General features: G+C 41.2%; 1 protein-coding gene across 1 annotated transcript in view; it reads left to right on the forward strand.

Moving 5' to 3' along the window:
- Positions 1 to 23,458, forward strand: part of C1QTNF12 (C1q and TNF related 12) — a 147,744-nt gene extending 124,286 nt beyond the window's left edge. Inside the window, exons 7-8 of the mRNA XM_069241091.1 lie at positions 15,671 to 15,749; positions 21,117 to 23,458. Coding sequence (XP_069097192.1) covers positions 15,671 to 15,749; positions 21,117 to 21,215 — 178 coding nt within the window. The 3' untranslated portion in view covers positions 21,216 to 23,458. The remainder of the gene's footprint in view (positions 1 to 15,670; positions 15,750 to 21,116) is intronic.
- Positions 23,459 to 23,771: the final 313 nt, after the last annotated feature.

Consider the following 23,771-nt stretch of genomic DNA (forward strand, 5'->3'; position numbering starts at 1 on the left):
TGAGAGAGATAACAAGTCATTACAAATATATAGGGATGTAGTAGGTGGTGTTGCAACACCGAATGAAGTTAAAATGGTAAGTAAGATGGAGACGTGGACTGTATCAAAGGCAACTGATTTCTCCAAGAGGATAAGTATTCCTGATTGATGGTTGTGATGTGCTGAGGGTACAAATTTGGGACAGGAAAGATGGCTGTCTTGGTAGAGTGAACAGCATGAAAGCTAAGTTTGGCAATCTGTTATCCTGTGAGTGTAGGTATAAAGAAAGCCTTTCATACATGAAATGCTCTTGGACAGGAGCATTATGAACCCCTCACTTTGGCACCTTGAGTAGGGAGCTGCGTGCCAGAGGGGAGGTAGTTCTGTGTACCATGAAATATTTACATGGGTGTTTATGGCAGTTTTGACTTATCAGAAGCTCTTTTAGATGAAGAGAGGAAGGGATAGGTGGAGGGAGGAACAGGGAAGAGGATGGAGAGAAGGAGTAAGGTAGAGAAGGACGGAGAGAGAATGGGTGGGTGGATAGATGCAGTGATGGATGGCTAGAGAGGAGGGTCGGTGGAAGGATGAATAGACAAAAGACTGTATGGGGAAAAGGATGGATAGAGAGGTGGATTTATAGAGGAGTAAATGAATGCAGATAAAAGTAAATAGAGTGATGAATGAAAATAAGAATTAACTTGGTAGAGGATGTAGGGAAGGATGCACAAATGAATAGAAGAAGGAATGATGTATGGGCGGATGGTGAAAAGAAGGGTTGGTGAAAGAAGAAAGAATGAAGACTAACCATTGAAAAAAGGGATGGATGTATGGATGGGTGTAAAAGGCCAAAGAAGGGTGATGGGAAAAAGTACAGAAGGGATGGAAAGGAGAAAGAAAGAAGGAAATTAGAAAGACAGATGGAGAGAAGAGGCAACGGACAAAAGACTCAAAGAAAGACAGAGAAAAAAGGAAGGAATTTTCAGACATTCAGAATCCCCTCAAAGGGAAAATGCCCCAAATCACTGCTGGGTTTGCTTGCCTCAGCCTGCTTGCTCAGCTCAAAGTGCAGGGTAGCTTACTTTTTCCGGCTACTCCCTTCTTTCAGAATTTAAAAGACAAATGTTAGTGGGGAGGGAGGAATGTGGCTGGGGAGAGGAGAGGCTGGACATAGTTGTACCAAGGAGGGCTTGGCAAATAACGAGTCGATGCATATTGTAAGAGGTGTGTCTATTTGAGTAAAGCCTCGACAACAACAAGGTAATAGTGAACACAAAAGAGAAAGGGGGGAATGGGTTACAGGAATGGGCGCTCACAGATAGTCACCAAATTCTTTTTAGAGAACAGGAATATTAGACACAGTGCTCCTGGAAGGAGGGTCCTCCCAACTCCTCCAACATTTTTCTCAAAAGAAAAACAAAACACAATTCCAAAAACCAAGGCACTCGTGGAATGATATATACTCAAAAGTCTGTGTTTAAGTATGATAGAGTTTGTTTCTTCAATTATTCAGTTTCACTTTAAGTCACGTAGTCCATGTTTGGTTTATTCTTGAAATGCTTGAAATTTTTTTTTTGGTTTTTTTTACCATTTATGAAAAAAACTTTTCAAGAATAAACCAAACATGGATGCAAAGCACTGACTTTGAACTACGTGACTTACAGTGAAACTGAATAATTGAAGAAACAAACTCTATCATACTTAAATACGGACTTTTGAGTATATATAATTCCACGAGTGCCTTGGTTTTTGGAACAAAAAGGTAATGGATGGAATGCTTGAAATGCTCTGAGCCACTGGCTATTGCTTGAGGCCACATTCCAGTCCATCAGTTTTTGCTCCCTATGTCACCTTAGTTTGGACCCACCCAGTTTGGACCTATCCATACGCAAATCAGTCTTGATCTTGCTCCTCATGGGAACAGCCAGCCTGAACTGCCAAGCCAGGTCCACGCTGAATTGGAATACAAGCAACCTAGGACCGGTTTTGTCTTCACAAAGGCTCATCAGGCAGGTGTAGCTTGATTCCAGTTGTACAGTGAGCAGGAACCAATATCTGGGAATATCCATTGTAACTTAGGGCACTTAAGTATGTCACCCTAAGTGGTACAGGTATACTAAGACATGGGTCCTGTGCACAAGGTGTCACTGGAGTCAAGCTATACCTGGCTCATGAACCCATAACAAGGACTAAACCGGTCCTGGGTTGCTTGTGTTGCAGTTCAGGGAGGACCAAGCTTGGCAGTTCAGACTGGACTGTTCCCATTGGATCATTGTCAAACCTTTACTTATAAGGTGTTGTGGTTGAGAAGAAGACATGGTGTGTGTAATGGTCATAGAAGCAGATCACCTTTTCTGTAGAGTACCTCTGTGGATTCTCTAATAACTTTGCATGATCTACAGGTGTGATAGTGAACTCATAGATTGGATGTCGTTAAGAGATGAGATGAGAACACCTTGCCGTGCTGAGGTGAAAAGCACAAGGCTGAGCAGTTCCAAAAAGCAGAAGACAGGCTGGATTAATTATCTGTAAAGTAAAATATTTCCACTCTCGTTTTTCCCAGTCATCAATTCCAGGATCCACAAGAAAGGACATTCTTCACTTCTTCCCTGTGTATGCCTGACACAACCGACACTTGAAGGCGGCAGGCATCGTGTCTTATTGGACTCGTACTATGTGCGAGGCAAAAAAACGTATTCCTGGAAAAGTTTAGAAAATTATCCTTATGAAACCACGTTTCCCATCCACATCAAACTCGAAGTACAGCAGCTGAGGGGAAATACAGCTGGCATCTCTGTCTTCTGTGCATTCTAAAGTGGCTAAACTCTTCTATTATTGGCTGATGGTACTATTTTTTCATAGAAATTCTGTGTTTCTTTAATATTAAAAGTTCTTTTAGACTTTGCAGTAGTTGTATCCACCATGGCTGCTTTAGAGAGATCACCTCTTCTGATGGCCTATCTCACGATTAGCCCCCAGTGTGGCCCTCCTTGTGAAAAGTGCAGTAACAGTCTTTGTGGCTACCTCAAACTTGAGATGGTTTACTTCACCACAAGATTCACCTCTGACCACTAGTGTTGGGAAAGCCGTCAAATTAACAGGGAGAGCTGAGCCAAGAATCTGGCTTGGCTCCTAACAGCCCATGCATAAGCTGAGCCTTTAAAACAACATGTAAATCATTTAACAAACACCATGTAAAAAATATTCCAGACTTCCAAAAAGTGTATTGCTTTAACACACGTAAGCAGTGCACCTTAGTATATCAGATTCTATCATAGCATTAAGATGTACTTATTAAAAGTGATAGTTTATAAACATGAACTTAGAAACATTCTCGCTATGCAAACTGAACACAATACCATTTGTGATGTAAAAGCAGGTCAGTAGTCATGCGCTTTCTATATGTAGCATGGATTTTGTTTTTGGAACAGCCTTACAGTTTGTTTAAAAAAAACACAAGGTTTTTGTACAACACACTTCTTGAACTCATGTATTTGAAGGTACTCTCGTCAAGGTCTTGCGAAAACAAAATATTCACATAGGATCTTGCAATGTGGTTAAGAGAGGAATTCAGAATTGATTGCAGATTTTCTGGTTCCAATCTGCTATTCAGCCACTAAAAAGGTATCCTTTCATGGTTCTTTTCACATCAAATATTGCTGCTTTGTATTTCATTCTTGGTGCATGAATTTGGAGTGTCCGTAGCAAATAGAAGCCTCGACTGGGATCGTTTTGTGTTCAAAGTTCCAAGAGGACCTTGAGCTGAGCCAGAGACCTAGCTTGAGATTTCAGTGGCTCGCCCCCCTTACTGACCACAAATAACAGTAGACCTCCAGACCGCTCTGTTCAGTACTTGGCCGTGCTTTAAATGTCCGAGTGGTGTCAAGTAGTGAATAGCTCTATTGCTTTCATTACAAAGGGAGAGTACAAGGACTTCTTAGCAGGGTGTGAAACTTTAAATGGGAAAGTGCCATCACTCCTCAATAGCACACAGGTACCCAGGACCGGCTTTATTGCAGTACGACCAGTGCATCCGCATCTGATGCTCAGCTTAGGAGGCATGTTTTTTTTAAATAACTTGTAGGTTTGAAAGCTGCTTCTGTGAAGTTCCTTCTGTGCCCAGCAGGTTTCAGGCAACAATAAAAATGTCAAGATAACTCTATCTATTAATGCCCCTGTTTGATAGTGACAAGTTTTTATCTAGTGGCAGTTTTGACTCATCATTTAGCGTGAAAGTTAATATGCCTGTTGCAAATATGTATGGTGCAGATCACAGAACTGCATTTTATGTGGCTAGCTCATTGGGTTACTTATTTTGTCATGGAGATTCTTTTGTTACTTGAAGTTCACAAGTTACAATCCTAACTTAGTACAGTGCCCTATGAACGGGCATCAAATAGGTGAATGCAAACTGCATTGCATAGTTCAGCAGTCTTTAATTACTCAAATGTTGCTAAAAAGGTTTGCTTTGGGTAGCAATACATTCTTATTAGTAACGCCAACCTCAACCACTGTGGTACATTTTAAACCCTGAATTTTTGTTTCTCCAGACAAAACGCTCCTAAAATATACTGCCTACTACTATGGATGACAGTATTCCTACACCTTGTAATCCTCATTGTTTAATAAAGCAGTTCCTATAGAGTGGTTTACAGAGGCATGATTAATTGTCTCTATATGTTTTGTGTCTTGTAAAGTGCTCTGACATTCTACGCTGGTAAGAGTAGCTCTATAAAACAAATGTAATGCATGTGAGAGAGGGGTAATGGAGAGTGAGGGGTACTTTGGTGAATGGTAGTGAGGGAATCCATGGATAAGAAGTTCATTGTGGATTAGGGGCAAAAACAAGCTTGGTTCACTGGGCACCACCAGTGCTAAACCTGGCCCTGAAGGTTCTCTGTAAATGTGAGTACTTGAACTTTTATAATTACATTTCACTCACATCCTCTTGGTGACTCTGATTGTCAAAGGGACCACTAATCTTAGGCAATAGGCCTGAGATGGATCACATGAGTCCTTTGCCTCTCAATAAGGTTTATAGCCCAGGCTGCTCCATGGGCAACTTGATGACCTCAAAGTGAACACGAGTGACAGGCTGCCAGCGTACATGAGCCATGACTGGGGAGCAACCTGGTCATGGGCCCCATTAACTCAAATCCCTTACAATGCTGTATTTTGCTCCCACCTCTGTTATTAACCAGACTGTGAGGTTAAATGGAAAGTATTGTTAGAAAAAAATCACTCAGAAATATTAACGGAAAGTTTTCAACGCGATTGAAATGGTTGCTAAATGCCAACACGTTATTTTGGCACCATTTTGGTTTGATCGGAAACGTTAGAACATATAATTCCGAAAAAATCACTTTCGAGCAGATTAGAGAGTGCCCCATATTTGACATTGGAAGGATGACAAAGTGACTTAGGCCTTGCAAAGGAATCCATAACAATGATCTGACAGTATTTCGAGTTCACAACGATTTTGTAGCTGTGCAGTAATGCAATGAGCTATATCCATTGCCTAGGGCCACTATGTCCAGGTTGAAACTTTCAGGGGAAAGCCGGTGTCTGAGATAAATGAACACCACGCTCAGAAGCAAAAAGTGAAAATATGAATCGGAGGAGAGTGGGGGGTGCTGTCTTCCTTCTTTGGCTCGAGACAGAGTCGTGCAGTAGCCTGAGATGTGACGTACTTTCCCAGCCCAGCAGTCCTCTTGGAAGACTTCTCGATTTCACAGTAACATAGATGGGTAGGTAAACTCTGCTTTCTTCCCTCTGTACGTCTCAACGTTCGGAGCAGCTCCCCGAGGCCCCAGACGGATTTATTTAAAAGGCAGAGTATTTTTAGATTCCACTTGCACTCCTGGCACCGGCTGGAAGGAGACAGAGCACACCCGCCGGTAAACACGGCGCTCCAGGGCGCCTCTGTCAGGGGAGACACCGAGCCAGACCGTCTGCCTTATCTGCGGCTCCCAATCTAGGACACTTTTGTTTTCTTAACAAGTGAAACCTCTTCGCTTGAGAACTCTCCGCTCTTCTGAGGCATTGGTGTCTGTCTTTCTGTCTTCACTTGACAGCGCTAATTGCGGTCTGGGCTGTTGCCCTTTCTCCCCAGGCGTGTGTACACAGGATATTTTACTCCCTCTCGAACCTATAATGTTGAATGTTCCTTCCTCGCTAATTACCTAACATTCTGTTCCACCAGTCCATAGGGTCACTCCCATAAACAGAAACAATTTTATCCCTTCTCACTTCAGTTGGCTGACTCGCATTATACTTAATTCTAACTTTTGCTCATTGCCCTGCTCAATTTGTAAAACAATAAGTGCGGGGCCCAAAGTTCTGTTCAGAATACCATGGCTGTTTAGCCTTGTTTCCACCTAATGCCTCCTTCATCCACCACGAGATACTCGAGACCCCTCTAACTTACTTTTAGGTTCTTTTACATCCCTGCTTTCTCCTTTTGCTGCTGTTTTTTTTATCTTTCTCTTCCCCCTTCTTTCCCTCTTTTGTGTTTTCCTCTCTTACTATGGGTGAAAGTCTAATGAGAGAAAATGAGTGCTAGTCCCCATCAAAATGAGTGGTGGTGGGCTCCACTCTCAAGCACCAGCTCAAATTAAGCACTGGTTCATTGTTGTTCTTTCCATGCTTCTCTTTCTGCTCTTTTCCTCTTTCAGTTTTGCTGGTTGTGTGCGTGAGAGGGATAGTGCATGGTGACCAGGAGTCTTGGATTTGCTGGGACAGTCCCAGTTTTCCACCAGCTGTTCTGGCTCCCTGTTTTCAGCGAGGGTCGCCTGAAAACAGTGGGAGGCAAATGTGTTCTAAAGCAGGTCTTGTTAGCACCTCTTATCAGAAAGCAATTTAATTAGCAGATAAGATACTGGGGTTACAAATTGCATTCTATTTCTTTAGTAACCATTATCGGTGTTTCTCTGTTAAGAAGGGCTGTCATTCTCTGCCCGTCGGCTGATGTAAAACTGTAGTCCTTCTTCTATTTTGTGTGAAATGTCCCTTTTTTGTTTTTTTAAGATCTGCTCACTGTAAGATGGTGGCTTTTGTAATTGAGGAACCTACTTTTCTTAAAGTGCCAAGAGGTAATTGGTGAAGGGTGTGCTTTACAAATGGATTTATCACAACAGGCTCAAGTGCCTGTACTCTTTTGATTCCTCCTAGCAGGTGGCTCAAGACCTGCAGCCTTTCTGCACCCTTCCCTCTACTTGTACACAGCGGGCCTTGTCAACCAGAGTCCTCAGGATTTTATGGACTTGGCCAAGCCTCATGTTTTGATATTGAACTTTGTATAGCACATTGTGCCATTGGTACAACCTCAGCTGTGCACTCTGTTCCTTGGTTACCATTGGCAAGTCAAGTCTGATTGAACTTGTGATGATGTCTTACTGGTATAATTTCAACCACATTCTTGTCGAGGTGACTATTTTTTATTCGTTTTGCTGTAGGCTTATATTTTTGGTGTTTAACATTTCAGGCTGGATGACATTGTTAATTGCATAATCATATTCTAGGCCAATTACCATAACTAAAATCTGGAACCTAGAAATTGTCTTTAGGGCTACGGGTTCTGGCCCAAGTGCTGGTTCTCCTTGTAGCAAAGAGAAGACTTGGCTGCAAAGTGTTAACCAGGTTCGAATTTAGAACCAAACAGCTTTGGAAAGAATCATCTTATGGACACACATTGCATCCATTGAACTAGCAAAGTAGAACCTTCCCAGACCAGTTATGACCCTCCCACCAAGAAATTGTCTTTTTAAAAATGTACCTAAGGTGAATGTACAGCAGGCAGATATGTGTGCCACATGAGAATTAGTGTCTATATATTACAGTGAGTACCACTGCCAAATATGCTGATCGAAATGTATGACAAAAAACCCCACTTGTTTAAAATACTGCGTAAGGACGTATTGTTTATTGATGCTCATGTGTCAGTTTATAGCCCAGCAACATGTTGCTCAAATATTACAGAGTGCAGATAATAATATGATGCGACATATGCTAGCTAGCCTGAAGTGCTGCTGTTCACGCACGCCAGATTACTGCTAAATGTGCTAACCTGTTGGATGGTCACTAATGCTCAAAATGAGAAAGACTGCTTATTGTGTAATGGGAGTATGTATAAAACCAGGACTTGTGTAGGTTAAATTACACTCAAGTAGTTAATCTTACTAGTCCATATCTCATACAGTTACCCATTATGATTCAGATTCCAGTGGCCCGAACTGCTCACCATGTAAAGCACAAATTGCCATACCCAGCCCACATTACCAGCAGGGGTGAAACGCAAGCCCCTGCGGCATAGAGGGGCCACAGGCCTTCCAGGCCCCTCTAACTTGTTAGGGGATTTCATTCAGTAGAAGGCATACCTGTGATATCCTGGAGGATGAAGGGCCCTTTCACATTCTGTGGGGTTTGGGACGGGGCTCATTATTCTGCTGCTAATTGCCTGTTTAAATTTCCCAAGTACGTACAGCACCACTGCCATTCTAAAATGGACATCACTTGATTAGGTAATGCACAGTTGTTAAGCTAGTTTACATTTAGACTCCAGTAGGTAAATCCACTTTTAACATTTCAACAATATTGAGCTACTTGCCACATTTTCCCTATCTATGTAGTATATCACTGTCAAACCAGATTCTGCATTGCTTTTCTACTTTGTTAAGCACGACTGGTAAGACAATTTCTATATCTTTCTGTATCTTCCCGTAGTAGGAAAACGTTGGCCCTGATTTAGCTATTGGCAGATGGGTTACTCTGTCACAACAGTGACAGATATCCTGTCCGCCAATATCTAAATCCCATAGGATATAATGGGATACAGATATTGGTGGATGGGGTATCCATCACCATTGTGACGGAGTAATCCTTATGCCAATATCTATATCCTTCATTTGCCCCTGTATGAGTTAGTGCCATTGATAAGCTATTTCCATATGTTCTCTCACTACATAAAGCAACATTATCTAGCAGTTTTTTTCATTGGCCCCTAAACATTCCCAGGTAGCTGTAACATGTACATCGGTACTGTTTGTAAAACCTTTTGCAGTCACACTTTCTAATGTTTGCAAAAGGTTAAGCCAGCAATAACCGTGGATAACGTTTATCAACATTGAATTTATTACAAAAATAAACATGAAGTGGTCTCCCTTGAGTTGAGTGAGCCAGTCCATCTAGCCTATTGTCTGTCTCCTTGGAGTGTGTGATGTATGTTGGATATTTCCCTTTAAGTGGTGACCAATGAAAGCTAGTTTGAATGGATCTCTTTTACCCAGGCCAGCAATTAAAAGAACAGCTTTAATGCTGATGAATGGAAGTCTCTGAATATGCCTTTGTGTAAGGCTGAGTTAAATCCCTTTGGTGTAACACAGCCTGGAGGAGAAAATCAATCTAACAAGTCGATGTCAGAAGGAGAATAAGAGAATTTTGTTTTGTACCACTGTGTATTAGTAATCTTCTTTCTAAGGAGACTGATTTGATCAACGATAATGCATGTAAAATGGTAGCATGACTATTGGGGCACCATTGCCACCAAAGTAGAAGTCTAGTGCTGTGTGAGGTAAAATACAGATTCAATGAGAAAACCTGGATTTACTCTGTAGCAATGGCACAGAAAATACAGCCTTTCCTTACAGAAATGGGGATTAAGTATTTAAAGCACAACATTAAAGTTGTAAACCAACTGGTAAAAGTCCCAAAGCAATGTAGTAAAAAGAAGAATTAACACATAATTGGATAAGAGAATCAGAAGATATGACACTTTTAAAAACAAAAATACTCGCCAAGGAACAGTGGGGCTGTTAAAGTCACTGTGGTGTCCCGGGCTTACTACTGCAACAGTTCAGTCTCACACAGGCTGGTTCACTTTGTTGCTCCCAAACTTGTCAGGTTGCTGATTATATTCCATCTGGCTACAACTGAAGTTCCCAGATTGAAAGAGATAGCTTCCCGAACATCAAGGCAATAAAAGCAGCAAGAGGCTCAAGGACTCTCTTTAGTCCGGTCTCTACTTAAGGTGCCAGGTCCCACTGGTCTACTGAGTCTTGGGTAAAGATACACTTCTTATTGAATATGTCCCTTTAATCACAGAAGGCCCGCTGGTCTCTTGAGAAGCACGTCCACTTCTTGAGAACAAAGGAAAAGCAGGCCAGGCCTCATTCCTCTCCTTTGGGAGGCAGAGCCGACATGATCTTCTCCTAGTCTATTATGTTTCTTGGGAGCCTGAGGATGGGAAAGCTTTTTTAAGGTGATCTGTAGCTAACGATTAATAGGAAGTGTCAACCCAAGCCCCTGAGACTTTTCATGATCATCACAGTCCTCTTTACAGCACATCTTCTTGGTTTGCTGCAAAACAATCACAGAAAAACTTGTTTCTGTAGTTCTTTCAAATGGCAGTGTTGTTTCGTTTATCAATTTTCTTGGGCCAATGTAAATAGCCATAAAAGTACATAAATATAAATACATATCCAACATAATCATATCCTAATTCATAGTACAGATTCTAACTGACCACAATAAATAAAAACATAAATAAATAATATAAAATTAACACAGCCCCTCCCCAAATTCAAAGTAACAAATATCGTAAAAGGAATAATAATAAGCTAGTTTATTACATTTATCCAGATTCAGAGTTAAAAATAAGACTTTTCCTGACTTGTATGGCATTTAAAATATATAAAGCCACCCTATGACAGACATGTATATTGTTAAGTGATAGCAAAAATTCCAGTGCCACCATGTGAGTTCTTATAGTGTATTCCCTAAAAAGAGGTTTAAGGTAGAAAATTTCAAGATGTTCTTTAAACTTGCAAAATAATATAAAGTGCAAAGTGCTTTGTTTAGTTATCCCGTCACAGGGGCAACTGGATATCTCATGAGGACAAGACCTCATTCTAGGAAATGCTACTAAATGATGTGCTATTCCCAGTCTTAATCTTGTCAGAACGAATCAATGCTGCATATTAGTAACACCAAGTTGGTATCCTACTCTACTTGCCTCCAATGAAAGGGACAGATATGTACTAACAGTGGATTTTATAGATTCATTTGTTTTCCTGCCGCCAACCCTGTATTGCAGAAGAGTGTCCTTTATATATTTCTTTGATATTATCAACACTTCTTCTGGGTCTGATTTCATAGTTATGTTGAATACAGTTTTGAAAGAAGAGTCAATAAAAGCGAGCCATGGAATTCGCAGTATTATCCAGTTTTAAACAATCTAAAATGATTTGCTTTGTGTAAATGGTTTCCTCCTTGGACCAAATACTACGCCATGAAAGCAAGGGGCTCACCTGCAGCACATCCTCCAAAAATTGGAGACCCACCTATTGGTGTACAATCCAATTAGATGCTAAAGTAGGTAAACATAGCAAGCGTTTTAAAAAACGGTTTTCCTTTAATTGTAAAGGTGTGCATTTGTGTACCCCCTTACACCAGCTCCATACACTACCATTGATAATGCTCTAGCCCTATAAATGTTTACCATAGTGTGTATGGGGTGACTCCCTAAATTGCTAGCAAATCTAAAGATTGTGCAAGAATTCCTTCTTAACTTGTCCTTTCCCGAGTGGATATGTTGTTCCCATTGCCCATTACTCGAGAACATTATACCCAGATAACTAAAAGAATTAACAGTAGTAATCTCCGTATTATGGATATAAAAACTCCTGCATTTCTTTGCCCTTTGGCCACAGATCATATAAAAGTTTTAGATTTATTAATCACCATACCCTTTGAGGTCATTAACTGTTCTAAACCATTCATTAGTTTTTGAAGCCCCACTGGGGTCCTAGGAATCAGGACAACATCATCAGCATAAAGTAGTGTGGGTACGGGCCGCCCTGCCACATAGGGGGGGTCAGCCTGAATTTCCTTCAAAAACATATCCACCCCATTAATATATAAAGAAAACATTAACAGGGTGAGTACACAACCTTGGCAACTACCTCGCCCAATCTTAAAAGGGGTGGTGCATTCTCCCAGTTGGCCAAAGCAAACTTTGCATGTTAAATCTGCATAAAGGTGGGCAATTAAATCAATAATGTACGTTGGGGCACCTATATCCAATAATGTGGTCCAGAGAAGGGCATGCATTACTAGATCGAAAGCACTACTAAGATCTGCAAAGCAAAGGTAAAGAGACCCTTTTTTGGGCTTTGTATACTTCCCTATGATCAGGTCTAGGTTAACACATTGTTCAATAGTGCCCAGTCCTGTCCTAAATCCAAACTGGACGGGTGAAAGAATATTATTATCCAATGCTGTGTCATAAATTTTTACAAAAATTATCCTACTAAAAATTTTCATGGATGAATCCAACATTGATATTGGGCGATGGTTTTTGGGGTCAGCTTTATCACCTTTTTTGTATATAGGTATGATAATGGACGTTGTCCAGGACATCGGGATATCCCCAGTCATGGTTATATTAAACAGCCTTGTCAGAATAGGTACCCAAAAGTCACTTTTATATTTAAAAACATCCACTCGCACCCCATCTGGGCCTGGGGCCTTTCCCCCGGCCCTGACTGAGATGGCTGATAAAAACTCATCCATGGTTATATGTAGATGGTTGGGAAACCCCAACTTTAGTTGCCTTGTTATCTCTGTTGTCCCGCTCCTTTTCTTAAAGACCTCTGAAAAGTGGTCCACCCATGCTACACAGGATACACCAGAAACAAGTTCAGGAGACGCCCATTTGGTAAAAAATGGGGCATTTACTATTTACCAGAAAAATGTAGTATTATTTGTATCTGTCCCCAACGCTAGGTTTGTCCCTGCCTCTTTCCTCAGCTCTTTCTTTCTTTGCTCCAAGGCTTCTCTGTATTTTACACGCAGTGGCCTAATTGCCACTGGGTCTCTGGGTGATATAGAAGGGGTAGTTTAGGATCTTTCCTAGCTTTGGTGCATGCATGGTCAAACCGCCCCTTATTCTTCTTTGTCTGCCTAAATTGGGGGTACTATGTCAAAAGGCCCTTAGTATATACAATAACTTTATTAAAACTACAAAGCAACTGCAAGGGTTCAATTTCCTCTTGTAGGCAGTAATTAATTTCGGGCAAACACCCTCGTACAATATTCAGTAAAAGGTCAGCTGGATCTACACTATCCCATTTCAATCTCACCCCATTTGTTCTATGTGCCTCTACCTGGCTCGCAGTAATTTGGAACACATCCTTGGGGCCCCAAAATACTATTGGAAGGATGATCGGATCATGATCTCTCAATAATAACTGGGCAATATAGCGGGTATCACATACCTTATTGGCAAATGATGACGCTATGATATGATCGATTACAGATGAAGAATTAATACCTCTAAATGATGGTATTACCTCACTATTAGCGCTGTGTTTACATTCCATTAACATCAAATTGTATTTAGACAAACTCATATCGAGCGCCGCTCCATAATCATTATGACAAAAATGGTCATACTGTACCCCCTCGTGACTGGTTAGCCCACAGGTTCGGGATATTGGTAGGGTACATGATTAAATATTAAAAAAGCCAACCCACAAAATAATAAAATTTGAATGGATAGAACCTAAAAATGTATGTAGGTTGTGGTCTAAAGCAAGAACAACTCTGCAGGGATAGAATCAAAGACATTATTATAGTAATTGATTAATACCACATCGAACATACTCTTATGCTTCAGCCATAACAATTGAAAGTTTGGTGTCTCCAAGAATGCCTTTTTGACTACTGTAGGGAGTTTGTTTGAAATAAGCACCTGGAGCCCACCCTTGGCCCTCCCAAATTGGGAACGAATAGCTGGCAAGAAATATGGCAATGTCCCAGAATCATTGGGTAGAACTCTTTAGGCCTACCCAAGAACAGGCCTATAAAATTGAGATCCTTCCCTTTCATCCAGAACCCCACTGAAGCTGATTGTGGGCTCAGGACTCCCCAGTAGGGACATAACATGGCTAAAAGAAGGCCATCATCTAAGGAAAGTTTCACACAAGAGCCCAGTTCAGTAAAAAAACTTTATTTCAGATAGAACCTGCCACCTCTTCGTGGTGCCTCTCTGCTGTTTCTGGTCACTCTTCTTCCTTTTCTAGATAAATGTCTGGTAATGGACCTCTCCCTTCCTTCCTTCCAGAGACATACTGGCCAGTAAAGCTAAGCTAAGACAAGCTATGTCACACCTAATCAATTCCAGTTACTGGAAGAGGGAGAGGCAGGCACCGCTGGTTTACCCACTTCTTCAAGGTTTAGGGAGAAATGGTCACATTTTTATAAACTCATCCTTGTAGTATATTCGCCACTGAATTTAATATTTCTAAATATTACAACAGAGTGCGAAAAAATTTACTTTTATTCACAAACAGGCTTTTACACTATGGAATAGCTACCACATATATGTAGTGAAATAGCATTTGCAATATTGTTACTGCAGGTACAAGCTAATCTCATTACTTGGCACGAACCACTTTCATTCATTGGGAATCGGCCTTATGGGTTGCTCCAAGGCTCTACTTAGGGTGCTTTGGCCGCAATTGTAAGTATGCTTTTCCACATGTCAAAACAGTTACTTTTGACATGGATTACTTCGGCCATCTTGGACAGCAATGGCGGGCCTGAAGTCATGCTTTTGCAGCCATTCAAGTTGGCGATTTAAATCTAAGCTGCAACGCACATGTTAAATCTGACCTTTAGGCTAACTGTGCATTTCCTGTACCATATTACTGTGTTCTTATTAATGTCAGGAATGACAAATGGAATTCACTACTGTTGGTTTGTTTAAGTGGCTGAACCCAGTATTTAGTGGCCGGAGTTCAATATAAAAGCAAATCCTAAAGAACAATGGGGGAACCATGTGAAAAAAACATCAGATTCTCACAATACCTAATCCCCATTCTTGTTGGTTAGAGTGTGTGTGTGTGACCTTTAGAAGGTGGCCATTTGAAAGACAGACCTAAAAACCAGGAATCAGAGGCTATCATCCGTCTACTGCACCCGAGCCTGAATGTCAGTGAAGCTCGAAGAATGACAACCAAATGTGCAGTGTTTATATTATAGCACTTTTTGCCCTATCACGGATATGCAGTAATGTTGTAGTAGTTCACAGCTTCTAAGAAACTAGGTGAATGATTTCCCCCGACAGTGAGCTAATGGGCATATATTCACAAATGCATGCCGATACAAGTGTGGTAACGGTATAACCGGTATTCCCCACGTACTGCAGTAAACAACAAAAGAAACGCGATGCAATACTGAGCACTAACATAATTTTTTTCCCAGACCCAAAACCAAAAGGTGCACCATAATATTTATAGACTTAGCCCTCCTGATCGCCAAGAGGGCAATGCAAATGAGGTTGAAGCGTGTCAGCCCCACAGCATTCCTGCATGTTTAATATGCTAATAACAATTGTTGAAAAAGACAAGGACGAAAACCTCGATCACTCGTTGATTAATGTATTTCTATACTCAGGCACCGAAAGGCATTTTCTGGCAAAACAGGTATTCGGCGTTTTATTTGGAGGCCACAGAGATATTGCCAGTGGATAAAGACTAATGTGTTTATAGAATTTCTGTACACCCTCCATTGTTTTTATATGTAACAGTGGTTCCCATTCTGTTGCACAGTTCATTGTCGATTAAGGAGCTTTCCAGCTGCTCTTTCAGGGTACTCTTGTAACAAGTCTTGCCTTCTTTGTGATCTCTTTCAGATCGCTCGAAGTTATCGCAGGCCTGGAAAGCAACAGCAAAATATTCACAGTCTATGTTCACGGATTGCTTCAGTTACAGGTAAGAACTCATACTCCTCTGACCTGTGTATGCCACATGAAAAGGAGGCCTATCACAAGCATTACAGGGTGCTTGGCTCTCCCACTCCTTCCACAGTTATGCCCATACCCACTAACGCAATACTTAACATGTGTCCTCAGCAGGCCCATGCAGGCTGACCTATGTTGGGTAAGTAAGTCATATGCTAGACAATAGCACTCTCATACTGAATTTCACTAATTCTTATGATTGGGCTTCATGTGGAAATGGTAACAAGAAGATTTAAGATAGCTCAGTGACAGAATGAACCTGCTGCAGATATCAGTATACCTTTCTTAAAAGTCTAGGGGCCGAAATAAAATTTAAAAAACAGATTTTGTTTTCATTCATCAATAAAGTACCTGTTGTGGTTTAGCCCACGTTGCTTGATTTCCATTCCCTTTCCTTTTCTGTCCTTCTTTCTTGATTTGCTCTGCCTGCAATTAGAACGTGGTGGTGAGAAACTGCTAGGAAACCCCGTAAGGTGCATTAGATATGAAGTGGTGACCTAAAATAAAGTGCACTTCTGCTTTTCACGTTAGAAGCTTATCAGTGGCTTTCTTCCACTGTGACACTGATGTTGGCGAGGAGGAATTAAATAGACATGCACAGCTGTCTTAATTGGTCAATTGGTCCACTACCCTGTCACTGTCCAGTGCTCTTTATGAAGTGGACGGCATTCGTCCTGTGATCCTAAGAAAATCATAAGGGACACAATCATCCACGTGGCCACAGCCTACCTACTTGTAAGCAAGAAGACGGAGTGCTGTCAGGTGGCCAATGAATTCGAGCAAGGTATGCCCCCCTTCATGGGATCTTGGAAGGAGGTTTTCATCATCTCTTCACAAAAGTCAATAACAGTGGTTCAATCTTCATTTTGGACCACTTCAGCCACCATTTTGTTTTTCAGTTTAAAACTATGCTGTGCATGCATCCAAGCTGGAAAACGGACATTTTGATGAGTTAATATTGCCTCAGGTATGTTTTATGGTTGCATAGCCAATTTCTGTAATCAATATCGCTGGGGTTCATAAATATTCCACCATAATCTATTGGATACACTTTTGGAGTCAATGTTGTGCCATTTTATTGCAAATAGTGACAAACATGCATTTCCTTTTGGGATACTACTCCATTTATATGATTGCACGAACATGCAATAGGATAAAAAATCTTCAAAATAAAAAGTGGACTGCCTGTTCCCTGGAAAAGATACTTAGTGACAAAAGAAGGCAACAGAATGCCAGTGGAAATGAAAAGCTGCATCCTATTACATTCAGTTGGCTCAGAAGGTCAAGAGCTATTTAGTTCACTTCCTGAGGTAGAAGCCTCTGAAGGAGTGGATTAATATGAGTTTTAAGAAGCAGTGATGAGATTAGAGTCAAGATTCAAGCCCACTATTGGAACAACCTTAGAGAGGTACCGTTTTTACACCAGAAGACAGAATGTGAAAACTTTGATGAATTTCCTAGTGCTTTAAGAAGCTTATCCAGTGCCTCCAGTTTTGGCAATATAGCTAATGAAATGATACAAGACCAACTTATGGGGAGTACCATTAAAGGGTGTTCCATTCTGTGTCAAGAAAGAATCGCAAGAACGTCTTGATCAACTTCAGTGGGCCAAAATTATTGAGGAGACAGAAACCTCAGTATGGATTTCGCCTATTGTGAAGGTGACATAAATGATGCCAATCTTAGGCTTTATGTTGACCTGAAAACCATCAACAGCAATATCATAATTGAGAGACATCTGTTGCCCAAAATCAACAATTTGTTGTCTTTGTTGGATGGTGCCGCTACCTTCTCTACTCCTGATCTTCAGAGTGTGTACAATCAAGTGGAATTGCCTAAAGCTTCAAGACCTTTAAAAGCATTTATCACACCGTTAAGCATTTTCCAATTCAAAAGGATGCCATTTGGGCTGTCATCAGTCTTGTCAGTATTCCAGAGGTTATTGTTCCAGATGTTCAGTCATATGGATGAACATGTTAGATATTTCCAAGAAGCCATTTTGGTGTTTTCCAAGGGCAAGGATAAGCATTATAAGATTATAACAGAATTATGAGGGACATTATCTGCCAGTTGTCTGGTTCTTTATGAAGATAAATGCAAATTATCTGATTCTCAAATTGGCTACCTGAGTCACACAATATCTGCTGGTGGAGTAGCAACCAAGGAACATTTGGTGAAGCCATAAAGAAGGCACCTGACGACAAGGAAAAACGTATGACGTTTATAGGCCTTTGTGAGTGCTAAAGAAGATTTGTTAAATACTTTGGCCCATATTTATACTTTTTGACGCCAAACTGCGCTAACGCAGTTTTGCGTCAAAAAAATTTGCGCCGGCTAACGCCATTCTGAAGCGCCATGCGGGCGCCGTATTTATTGAACGACGTTAGCCGGCGTTAGCCGCCGGCGCTGCCTGGTGTGCGTTAAAAAAAACGATGTACACCAGGCAGCGCCGGCGTAGGGGGATATGGGGCTTGGGCGTCAAGAAATGGGGCAAGTCAGGTTGAGGCAATTTTTTCGCCTCAACCTGATTTGTGCAATTTTTTTTCACTCCCAACCCCCATAGAAATGACTCCTGTCTTAGCAAAGACAGGATTCATGCCCCCTTGCCCAATGGCCATGCCCAGGGGACTTCTGTCCCCTGGGCATGGTCATTGGGCATAGTGGCATGTAGGGGGGCACAAATCAGGCCCCCCTATGCCACAACAAAAAAAAAAAAAACACTTACCTGAACTTACCTTAATGTCTCTGGGATGGGTCCCTCCAGCCTTGGGTGTCCTCCTGGGGTGGGCAAGGGTGACAGGGGGTGTCCCTGGGGGCATGGGAGGGCAACTCTGGGCTCCTTCAGAGCCCCCAGGTCCCTTAACGCCTGCCTTTTGCAGGCGCTAAAAAACGGCGCAAAAGCGGCCGTACGTCATTTTTTTTGAGCCGCCCACTCCCGGGCGTGATTTTTGCCCGGGAGTATAAATCCGACGCACATGCCTCGGAGTCGATTTTTTAGACGGGAACGCCTACCTTGCATATAATTAACGCAAAGTAGGTGTCCACGCTAAAAAATGACGCTAACTCCATGGACTTTGGCGCTAGACGCGTCTAACGCCAAAGTATAAATATGGAGTTAGTTTTGCGTCGAAATTGCGTCAAAAAAAACGACGCAATTTCGGCGCAAACGGAGTATAAATATGCCCCTTTGACTCTGTAATGGAACCCTTGAGGAAGTTGCTGTGCAAAAATTGTGATTTTGTTTGAGTTCAAGAATAACAAAAGTCATTTAAATGTATTAAAATGTACATTCCCATTGCTCCTGCCTTGCAGCCTTTTTCCAGAGGTGAAAGGTGCAGCATGTTTGTGGATGCTAGTTCATATTTTCTTGGCACTATTTTAAAGAAAATGGTATGTCATATGTATCTAAAACCTTGAATGAAACAGAACGCAGTTATTCATTCATCAAACGTAAGCACCTGGCATGTGCATGGGCAACAAACGAGTTTAGACATTTTAGGTGGGGAGACAGATTTACCTTATGAACTGACACAAGCCACTTGTTCCTGTCTTGCCTCAGAGAGGTGGTCAAAATGCTATAGTCTGCATTGCCAGGCTGAGCTCAAAACTCCAAGTGTAGTTGTGAAGAGTTTTACGTTCCTGGTCACAAAAATAAAGCAGCTGACTTTTTAACAAGATTTCAGTGTTTGGAAAAAGAAAAGGATTTGTTTAACCTTTATGATTTTGACGTAGTAGCCTGTGTGGTTCATGTGCAACGTGCTGATGTAATTTGAAAGTCATGGTTTCAGAAAACGATAAGCACATTGAACTGAAACTTGTTAAAACGTTTCTATCTGAATGATGGCCGAAGTATAAGAGGATTGAAAGCTCGCTTCATTAATTTTCTCAAGTTTCTTCGTAATTGAGTGTCAATGAGGAGTTTGTATTCTGCAATCATACATATGTGCCATAAGTTAATATATGGGAGCAGCGGCAGAAAGCATGTCATACTGGACCTATGGGTATGTCCACATTAAAAGAATTGTTGAAAAGTAATTATTGGTGGCCTGGTATGGACGGAGAGTGTTAGTTATGTTCAGCAACAGATAAGAGTTGACAGATTGAAACACCTCTGATGTAAAGTACTCAGTGACTAGATTTCATTGGCAAAAATTGGGGTTGGACATAATGGGTCCCTTTAGGGGCCCATCCTACAACCAGCAATATGCCATCATTCTGGTTGATTATCATTCCAAATGACCTGAAGTAATATTTGTGGAGCGGTTAACCACCAGTGTAGTATTAAAGTTTCTTATGTAAGTGCTCAGCCAGGAGGATTTCCCCAAGATTGTGGTCACAGATAATGGCATTACGTTTATGTCATTAGAAATGTCTACATTTTTGCACACACAGATCATTAAACATGTTAAACGATCCCCAGTGCAATGACAGGTGAGTGTTTTAACAGATAGCTGGAGGAAAGTAAACAATTGATTATGTAGGTGAATTTGTAAGGATTCGACTACCTAGCCGAGTTGAGAAAGAAAAGTTGTTTCTCCAAACCAAGAAAGGTTGTCAAGATCAATAAAGGCAGTGTATATACCCAAGATGGCAAATGTTGGGATTTAAGATTGTCTAGTGTGTTAATGTAATGAACCAGCTAATGTTTTCTATCAAGGTGTCCAGGATAATGTTTCTGACAGGGAGGATGATGGTAATGAGTCATTCTGTGGTGTTCCGTATGACCTTCAGGGTGACAATCTGGGTAACTTATCCGAGCCAGATTCTGACTCCTGTTTCAGGGTGCCTATAGCACCCCCCTCTGAACTGGTGGTTACTGAAGGGGAATCTGTGCCTGAAAAAATAAAGAACTCACCAAGATTTTTCTGCAGGAAAATTTTGTTTGATGGCTATTTGTTTTGTTCTTTTGCTGTTCAACATAATACTGTGCATAAAGGGAGATGTGTTTTATTGTATCACATACAGTTGAGCCCATGTTCCTTGTTTTAATTCCCTTTTCTTCACCCACCCTTCTTTCCTGATTCGTGCAGCATCCTCTTAGATTACAGTGGTGAGAACGTTTTTTGCAAAACTGTTAGGGGAATTAAATAGGTAGAAATGCCTGTCTTAAGACCTAAAATAAAGTGCTCGTCTGCTTTTCACGTTTGCAGCTTACCAGTGTCTTTCTTTCCGCTGTAACAGTACCCTTATGTATCAGCAATATATTTTCATTTAGTTTCCAAATTCCGGTCTGTTTGACTAAGTTTTGATTTTTTAATATGCGATTGTTGGTTATGAGGTGAATTAAGACGGTATAGTGAATTCTTCTCTTGAGTCATGGTGTTTATTGTATCCGCAGGCAGGACAGTACACCTCCATCTTTGTGGATAACAGCGCTGGAGCTCCAGTCACTGTCCAGAACGGCTCTGACTTCATGGGCATGCTGATGGGTGTATAGCTTAGGTGCTGTGGTGAAGAGGCCAGCCGTGGCGGTGGAAGAGCGTGCAGCGGCACAGTCGAAACATGCAGGAGTGGAGGATAGGCGGGAAGCACTATGGAAAGACATTGATCTCAGAGGACAACGGCATTGCTTGCCCAGTACAAGACAGATGACATCCCTTGCACCGACCCCTGACATTTACCATGGCCTCCACCTGGAAAATACACCAGACATATGTGCCACCCACCCTGGGGGGTTGTCTCTCAGAACATCCCTGGAGCTTGCATAGAACACTTTAACTTTCATAATAGAGACCAGAGTATTATTTTTAAAAAAAGAATTGGGAATAAGCTATGACGCATCTGACTTTAGAACTTCACAAATCACATGTTTATATGGAAAGGACTTATATTTCCAATATGATATACATAATAAATATATGTATATATATATATATATATATATATATTTTGGCAGAGTTATAACCAACTTAAAAATGGAATGGCTATTCGTAGTGATGTCACCGAAGCAAGGGTGTGTTCTTGGGACTATTAAAAAGCAAAGACAAATGTCACCTGAGCTGTGGCCTGTAAAATAATTAAACCCGTGGAAACCCAGGAGGGATCTGACCTTTTGCAGGCTGGAAACCCCACGTTGATTGTTGGGTCTTGGGTTTCGTACCCAGATATTCTAGGGACATTGTTTGGAGTAATCCTTAATGATACACTGCACAGTTGTTTCCTAGCACTTGCTTTTGAGAAGATTCAGAAAGTTCTTTGTCCAAAATGAGTCTTACTTCACGTGTCCCACTTTCCTCATCTGAAATGTGAAGTGGGCAGAAGTAGCAGCAATGGGACATTCCATGCCACAAGCTTTGACTCAGCTCAAACTCTTCAGGAGATACTACAGCACGCACAGTGCATTGACGGCCCTTCTGAGTCTCTGGTTCCTTGGCCTCTTTTATAAATGTCCACCAATAAGAAGACACACAAGCTTAACTTGTACACATTGCAGAATTTATGCTGGCAAGCTCAGCGGAAACTCTGACAAGGGTGCAGATGAACGTGGAAGGATGTTGATGTACATTAATCAAACACTTTTTTCCTGTGGTCAAGAATTATGCTTACTACTCTCTATATGGGGTTCTGGCCTGGTGGAACATTTTTAGCTTTCACTCAGGCCATCCCGCTCTGCTCATAACCAATACTAAAGTTTGCATCCGTGATATGTTGTAAGAAATGGTAGGATTGCCCATGTGAGCGATGTAGTGTCTGGTGATTTCAGCTTTTCTTAGGAGTAAGGCCAGGGTTTGGGGTTTCGCATTCATGCTTCCACTATGTCCACTTCATTAAACTCTTACCATGACCTTTGTTGTTAGCATCAGGTTACGTTAACTATAAGAAATGTTTGTCCGATACCTTTGGCTTCAATTGCACCATAATATTAAAAAACTGCATTGCTGAAAACATTCTGGACAGGTTTAACCACAAAGCAGGAAGCTGTAAGGACTACTATCAGAATCACACAGAACTGTTGTGTCAGTGACTTTGCAACATTCTTGGATCTGAACGAGATCTTTGGATCTTTCTAACAAAACACAGTGCCACTGGGGGAAAAATTTCAAGATCTAGAAAAAGTACTGTTTTTGGAGACAGAGGAGGGATACCTGACCAGAGATTGCCTAACTTTTTATCTCGGTGTATTTGTAGATTCTGTTTTTATATTATTTTTTTGCCAGCAGGAGAGAGTGTGGTACTTCCACAGGTTAGAACAAGAAGCACCATGTGTAAGACAGCCTGCACCACAGTTATTGAGTAATTGGCCAGTAAGGAAGACAGCTCCATGCATCAGTAGCTGTACAGAGAATAACCACTGCCGATTGACTTCACCAGAGTCCAGGCTGGAGAACAAAGTTATTGTAATCAGGGTTGATTTGCTCCTTAACAGTGGTAAAAATAATTCCTCTGTAAATTACCACAAACTATAGAAGCTGATGTGGGTGCTTCCTAACTGGTTGTAGTCTGTACATAATCCTACTGTATGTGTCAGCATATACTATATGATAAAAAAATCTTGTATTGTGTGAATATGTGTAAAGAAAATGGGGATGTGTCTCACAACCACACGCTCAATATATAGTGTGGTTATCAAATGTTTATTATAAGTATGAACTTGGACAATGTTTCTGTATGCCTGACAAATTTAAGTTGGAAATATTTAATTTATCTTCAAAACTGATGAAATAAGTTGTCTTGAGCTTTTCTTTGGATTTTGTGTCGTTCTTTAATATGATTTTGTTGAATGAAGTGCATTTTTTCCTCATGTTGAAAAAGCAATTCCAGGCAGACTTCAAGGGAGATTTCTCTATATTAATAGGGGGCTGTGGAAAAATGACCTCCTCCTTTGCATGCTCTGTTAAAATGGATGTTTTAGTTTTGTTATTAGACTGTGGGCGAATCATTCAATCAGCAGACTATCTAGGGCAACAATGACCTTTTAGATCAGAAAGTGGGTGTGCTGTCTTTCAAATCAGTAAGCATTTTGAGGTTGTGTGATTGGTCAGCACGCAAGTTG

The sequence above is a fragment of the Pleurodeles waltl genome, chromosome 6 (assembly GCF_031143425.1).
Source record: "Pleurodeles waltl isolate 20211129_DDA chromosome 6, aPleWal1.hap1.20221129, whole genome shotgun sequence".
Taxonomy (NCBI): domain Eukaryota; kingdom Metazoa; phylum Chordata; class Amphibia; order Caudata; family Salamandridae; genus Pleurodeles; species Pleurodeles waltl.